The following is a 7,369-nucleotide window of genomic DNA, read 5'->3' as shown; positions in this document are numbered from 1 at the left end:
CTACCACACCAAATTTTAGCTCAATATCTGTAAAACTGATGAGATGTAGTCATTTTTTATGTTGGCTAAAGTCATTTCACTGACGTGGTCATCTTGGGGTTTTGGTTGACTCAGTATTAATGAGTTGTATATCTACTGATTATATTTCAAATGTTTAATTAAAATCCATCGAATATTTCAGGAGATATTTTTTTCACAGACAGAGATGATGCCAATAGTTATTGTCAGAATCCAAAGTAAAAAAAATATGTCAGAATGTGTAGTTCTAGGAGTATCTATTGGGATTGATTTTTGGCTACAAACACACAAAATATTAGCTCAACATTTATTAAAAAAAAAAAAAAAACGAACAAACCCCCCCCCCCCCCCCAACAACAACACAAAGTTATGACCACTTTTGAGTTTGATAAGGTCAGATGATTGTGGTGGCCATCTTGAATAGTACCTCAAAAACCTAATTTTTAGATGTTTGTCCAGTGATTGTTTACTGAGATTTTCATTACAATTCATCTAGTGATTCATAGGATATTCAGAAATGCACACGTAGACATGGGCGAAACATTGATGCCCTCTTCCCTTTGGACAAAAATCCCCTGCATACGCATCATTTTTACATTTTTCACCTAAATGATTTATAATAAGAACATCTGTGTCCATTAATTGGGTATGAGTGTGTTAAGGTAGCAAACAGATCATTTTTATTTTTAAATTACAACAGGACACATCCTGCGGAAATACAGAAAAATGGAAACAAAATTGTAGCAGATGGTTCACAGGGGGGGGGGGGGGGGGTGTCACAGGTCTACCGAACTCGATCATTATAGTTTTTAGATTGCCTCCACAAACACTAAAAAAACAAATAAAAGCTGCAAAAATGGAGGAAAAAAGTCACGATCGTATCAGAAAGTGCTGCACGATGACACAAAATGTATACAGTAATACTGCAGGCGTCTAAAACAATGTTTTTAATCTTTATAAAACATTGCGATACAAAATGGTGACGCACAATCTGCAGACACAGTGGTTTCCATAATTACACAAAGAGTTTAGTCCAAAACACAGAAATGTCTGAAATGTTCACAGTAAAAACAAACAGGAAGATTAGCTGGTCTTTAAGCAGTCCAACATACTCACCGCTCATCCACGATGTTGCTAGTGAATCTGCTGTGCAGTTTATGGAGAATTCAAAATGAAGTGAGAGAAGAACATATTTCAGGTCCACTCAGAAAACCAACACATTTTCCCCATAGGTTAGTGAAAGTAACTTACAGGTTTGAGCCAACAGGAGGCAGCAGAGCAACACTGTTGGTTTTGTGATCATTGTAGTAAAACAAGACAATTTTTGATTAGAAGAGCATCAGCAGCATTAGGACTTAAATTCTAAATTAAATGTTTACATCCTAATAAAATCTTCAGAATCCTTTCTGCCTGGAGTGATATAATATTCACCTGGCATTTGCCTAAAGTTATTTAAATTTACTAGGCAGCCCTTTGTTGTGTCTATTTCTAAGAACATCGGTACTCATTTTCCTCTCGGCTCACTTTCACAATGACCTTTGTGCAAGGTCTTAAATACATTAACATTTTCCCTGCATGAGTCTATTGAAGTCCTGTTGTGAACAAACCAAAGTCTTTCACCCGCTGCTCAGCAAACCTCCCCACCTATGCTGTCCAAAAATAGGAAACTGAAGTGAAACCTGCCGCAGAGTAAATGTCCTTCATGATTTGCATGTGACAGTGAGCATGTTTCACTGCTTTTATGAGGATGCAGTTGCAAACTTAAAGTGCTGTTTGTTAGTACACTCTATGTCTGACACCAAAAGGAAACCTTTACAGTTTAATAATGGTAAAATCAGCCTAATCTCACAAAACAGTAATTTAAACAACAACAAGGAATTTAAACTCTGTGATTATAAAATATATATGTTACATCTTGTACAGTTCAATGTACCATTTGTACAACTTTGGTGATAAATGCACCTCTGCTCTGCAGCTGTTTAGTTTATAAATAGATGTGTATAAATTATTCAAAGTACGGAGCAAATCTTCATTTTTACTGTTTTCATTTTGGATTTTTCCACAAGTACAGATTTACAGATCAACAATGAAAAATGTAACTACAAAACATGTCTGTGTGATTTTTGTCACCACACAGTTGTGCACTTGAGCCCCTTTTTAGAGCTTATCCTGTGGAATCTCACTTCAGCGTAAAAAAAAAAAAAATCATTAACTTTGACAGATGGACTGTAAAAATCACACGGTGTTTTGTGGTCAAATTGGCAGTGATGCAATGAGTGGTATCTTGGTAGAAATCCTTCAGCAAAACGCATTCATTAGCAAGACTTTAAAGACCACATATCAGTTAAAATATATGCATGAAACGAGTGAAATCATCCAAATGTATAATGGCAATTCTTGGCAATCACTAAGCACAACCTTGAAATGATGGTGTCGTCAGTTTGGAGACATCGTTTAAATCCTCTCAACTGGAGTTGAGAGGTATTAAGTCCTCAGTAGGTGAGGAAGATGGAGTTCCTTGTAAAATATACAGTTCTGAGTTGGCAGGAGCTGTGGGACAATAAGTGGACTTGAAGATTGGTCTTATAACAGTCTATTTAAACGTTCATACTTATTAAGGTTTAATTCAGTTTTAATGCACCATTCTGTGAACACAACAAAGAGCAGTAGAAGTATGTGAAAGCAACACCTTTATGCATGCATACAGTTGGTTTTCAATAACAAAAGTTTGTCTTGGTATAAAAAAGGTCTCTGAAATGATTAATTGTAATGTTTTCGTAACACAAGAGTCTACTTTACTATCTGCTGTGTCACTTTGTGCCTTAGTTTGTGAAACCGTTTTAGGGACTAAAAAATAGAAATTCTGAGCAATCAGATCATTTTCATGTTGAACTTGCGTGCTCCTCCTTGTCCCCCACTGGTTGCGGGTCCATCCACTTTTCTAAAAGAATACTCTACGGAGAAATTGTTCTTGTGCTGCCCTCTCCCTCGACTCCACACAAAGAGCAGAATGAAACAGAACAGGACCACTCCCAGAAACATGATGCAGCCCATCGCTGTCGATATGAGGATGGTCTTCAGGTCAAGAGTAAACTTCAAGAAAACTCTGGTATCGTTCAGATTTGTGTCATTAAGGTCCCCAGCATAATACGTACGGTTGGACATGAGGGCTGCGTCTAGAGGCAGCCCACTTACTGTGAGGGTAGCAAAGTAGGTGTCATTTCCACCAGCGTTGCTGGCTATGCAGATGTATGTTCCACTGTCTGTTACTTGGGCATACCGTATTTCCAGCGTGCCTTCTGGTAACACAATAAGTCGGCCGCTACTTTTTGTGGTTATGCGGCGGCGCTGTGGAGAAATCCAGAAAATGGCAGGGGTTGGTTCACCTTCTGCTCTGCAGATGAATGAGACTACTTGGCCTTCTCGGGCAGATATTTGCTGCAACTTCCTGTTGCGTATTTTGGGCTTCTGGCAGGTGAAGTGATCAAAGAGAGCCGAGTCAGAAAACGCGCTAAGAGCCCGTCCTTGCACCTCAACGGGTGTCATACACACTGGAGGGGCATTGTCAAAGTTAAGAGTCTTCCTGCGCTGAAGAATCCAGAGCAAGCGGCAGTCACAGGCCAGGGGGTTTCCATCCAAACGCAGCGTCTCCAGAGTGTTGACAGACTGAAAGGCTCCATCCTCCAGGGTCACCAAGCTGTTTGTCGAAAAATTAAGTAGGCGAATTTGCCTGAGACCACCAAGTGCGTAAGGCTGTACTCTAGCAAGGTTAGTATTGACTAGATGCAGCTCTTTGAGCCTGAGGAGGTCCCGCAGAGCCCAGGACTCCAGCACAGAGATAGGGTTGTAGGACAGGTTGAGGGAGGTGAGGTAAGCCAGACTGCGGAGGGCAGAGGTGGGCACAGAGGTGATGTTGGTGTGTGTGATAGACAACCAAGACAAATTAAGACCCTGCAAGCTGTGGGGAGAGATATATTCAAGAAAGGGCCAGTGATCAATCTCCAGACCCCTCAGGTTTCCCAGCTTTCTGAAATTCTGATCCTCCAAGGTGATAATACTGAGGTAGCGGAGCCGAAGAGTCTCGAGGTTATGCAGGTAGGACAATGACTGGCTGGACACTGAAGTCAGGTTGCACCTTTCAATTGTCAGCTCTCGGAGTCCCACTAAACCAAGAAAGGCTTTATTTGATATGTAAACCAGATCATTGTCTCCAACCTCCAAGTTCTTTAGACTCTTTAGGTCTTGGAAAGTGAAGTCTAAAAGAATTACAATTTTATTTTCACTTAGGTCCAGTGAAGTTAGGTTGGAGAGACGTGAGAAAGCCCCCATGGGGACCAGCTTTAGCTGGTTACCCCTCAGTGAAAGTGAATGCAAGTTCTGAAGACTAGCAAAAGCATTGGGCTCCAGGACACTGATCATGTTATCGCTTAGGTCCAGCTTCTCCAGACGTGTATATGGAAGCAGGTCGCCATGCTCTATCCAGCGCAGTTTATTCCCACTTAGGTCCAAGACCTTGGTGTCTAGTGAGATTCCATCTGGCAGTGCAGAAAGACGTTTTCCATTACAGGACACGGCCTTCAGCTTGGCCATGCACTCACAACGCTGAGGGCATCCTTGGCTTTGGATGGAAGACATTGTGATCATGAGCAGCAAGAACAGGAAAGGCCAGCTTACTTCCTGTCCCAGGCTAACCCCCATGGCACCCTTTTTCTGTCACTTCCTTGGTGTCCTGTCTGGGGTTGAATCACTGGACCTGGCACCTGGACAAAGAAAAGAACAAAAAACGAGAATAGATGAATGAGAGAGAAGGAATAAAATGAAAAAAGGATATAAAGATAAAGAAATTAGTCAAATCAGTTGCTTTTACACAATTAAACATTGTGAGGAAAATTACAGCTTTAAACTTTAGTAGACCTAATATATCAGGGGTACAAAGCTCAAAGTTAATTAAAGGACAGAGTCTACATTCAGATAAAAACAAGTTTAGTTTACGAGATGAACCCAGCTCCAAGATGATGATGATGAAAACACTGGGAACAGCTAGTCTATAGCGTCCCATGTGCAAATGCATGAGAAGGTCACTCACAACAGAACAAGAACCTAATAATTCAGTCTATAGCATCATGTGCTCGAGTCTCTGAGGCATAAAGGCTTATCATGAGAGGATCCTGCTTAGCCTGACCTGCCAATGGGTTTCATATGACACACACAGACATACACACACAAATACACACACAACTGCTGTCTCCCACCCAAAGCCTCTGCCTGCTGATGGATGTCAACAGCAGAGCAGTAATCTTCTCATAAACCCATCATGGAATGTCAACTTACAGGATGGAGAGCAGCTCTCAGACACACACTGTAATAGACTAAACAAATAAGGCTTGTAGACACATTAGTTCATACAACATGAGGTGTAGGAGCATACCATATCTTTCCAATTTACTAAACATCAATTACAAATTCACAAAAAATCATGTTTGCCTAAATTTACCTTCCAACCTTGCAATAAACTAGACATATTTTAATGGTTCAACTTTCTGTGTTTATTGTAACATATGGAGTTCACCTTTGTATTTAGCAAGACTTTAAAAACATGTATTGCTTAACATGTCATGAAAATGTCGTACGAAGTTTGAGGAATGAGTTTTCTATAATTACAAATAATTAATCAACTCACCTGTGCAAATATTATAATTTACAATTCACCCATGAATATTGCAAAAATCGTACCACTGATTAAATGAACTATTTGAATGGTGCAACTGTGGTAGCAGAAGATAAATAAATTTCAACTTTATAATACAACATGGAAAAACACATACAGTACAAGCATAACTGATGCACAACTCGTGCAAATAATTTACTTATTTTGTGTCATTTTAAAATAATTTCTTTAACAAGACTCAGTTGACATGCAGAAAAATCTCTACCCTTATGGACAATGCTAACTTTAAGATTAAGTCCTTGAAACTGGATTAACAAAGAGGAAACAAAGAATTTATCACTTCTTCCAAAGGAAATTCACCTTCCAAAAAGTTAATCAGTCACAGTTTATTGTAAATATAACAAAGTTAAGTCAGGTCATCTGGACCTGGTCATCTCCTCAGACTGATGAAGTCCTTTGGATGAAGGACGAAACGTTTCAACAAAATAAAAGAAACTGTCCAGAGGACATGAATTAAATTTGTTGGATTTTATATCTGGATTATTGAACATAAACTTTGATATTTATTGTAAATACTTAACTAGTATAATAGGACACTCAAGATAATCCTGCCGATTTATTTTATCGTACATTTAAAATGCAATATTTTTGTAAATTGTGGTGTGAAAATCCACCAAAACACATGGATTGAAAGATTTTTACTGGTTACAGTCTGTAGGTTTGTTTTTACAGCATAGTCTTAAGTCAACACACATAAATTCAGGTCATAATTACAACCATTTAGTATCGTTGCTATGTCTGAAACTTGGATTAATACAGACAAAGGAACAGATTTTGAACTGAAGGGCTATGAGTCAAGTTATGAGAACTAACAAAATAAAGATGGAGGAGGAATGACCTTGTATGCAGACAAACATTTGAAATATAAGACGCGAGATGATATGACAGACCTCACTTGTTAAGGAGTCTTCTAGGCTCATTGTGACTTATCTGTCTAAATAAACGTTGACTGAATGACAGTAGCAATTGACAATGCTTTGGAATGCATAAGAGTTGAAAATTATAATGAAAACAAAAATGAAATCATTAGTTGTATATGTAGAGCTCCAGGTAGTAAATGGTAAATGGACTGTACTTATATATCCCTTTCTACCTTATCAAGATACTCAAAGTGCTTTACACTCCAGTCTGTGCTCTCATTTACCCATTCATACAGCACACTCTACTATTTCTGTACAAAGAATAATCAGTGTTTTATCATATTCATACATCAATGGGACACACATCGGAGGCAAGGGGGGTTCAGTGTCTTGCCCAGGGACACTTCGACATGTGACTGCTGGTGAAATCAACCCCCCAACTCTTGCATTGGAGGACGACTACTCTAACCACTCAGCCACAGCCGCCCCTGTTGTGTTGAGGCCTTAAAAGATTGGATGCAGGAAACGTATTCAGGAATGAGCAACAACAAAAAAATTCAATTGTGGAGACTTCAGTATTGACACTAAATCCAAATAAGCTTAAAATGACAGACAAAATCGTAGCAATACGTTGTATGAACCTGTTCCCTAAAATAACCAGGCCTACCAGAATCACACTCTGAAGGACAATATAATTAAAATAACATGGAAATAATGCATCAGTTGGGGTTCTGATAAATTATAGCACTGACTATCTTCATGT

General features: G+C 39.1%; 1 protein-coding gene across 1 annotated transcript in view; it reads right to left on the bottom strand.

Moving 5' to 3' along the window:
* Positions 1–2,692: 2,692 nt before the first annotated feature.
* lingo3a (leucine rich repeat and Ig domain containing 3a) overlaps positions 2,693–7,369 on the bottom strand; it is a 54,421-nt gene continuing 49,744 nt past the window's right edge. Inside the window, exon 2 of the mRNA XM_037674780.1 lies at positions 2,693–4,778. Within this exon, the coding sequence (XP_037530708.1) occupies positions 2,890–4,716 (1,827 nt within the window). The 5' untranslated portion in view covers positions 4,717–4,778 and the 3' untranslated portion in view covers positions 2,693–2,889. The remainder of the gene's footprint in view (positions 4,779–7,369) is intronic.

Source organism: Nematolebias whitei, chromosome 3 (genome assembly GCF_014905685.2).
Source record: "Nematolebias whitei isolate Nwh7 chromosome 3, NemWhi1, whole genome shotgun sequence".
Lineage (NCBI taxonomy): Eukaryota > Metazoa > Chordata > Actinopteri > Cyprinodontiformes > Rivulidae > Nematolebias > Nematolebias whitei.
This window is presented reverse-complemented; position numbering and strand designations above follow the sequence as displayed.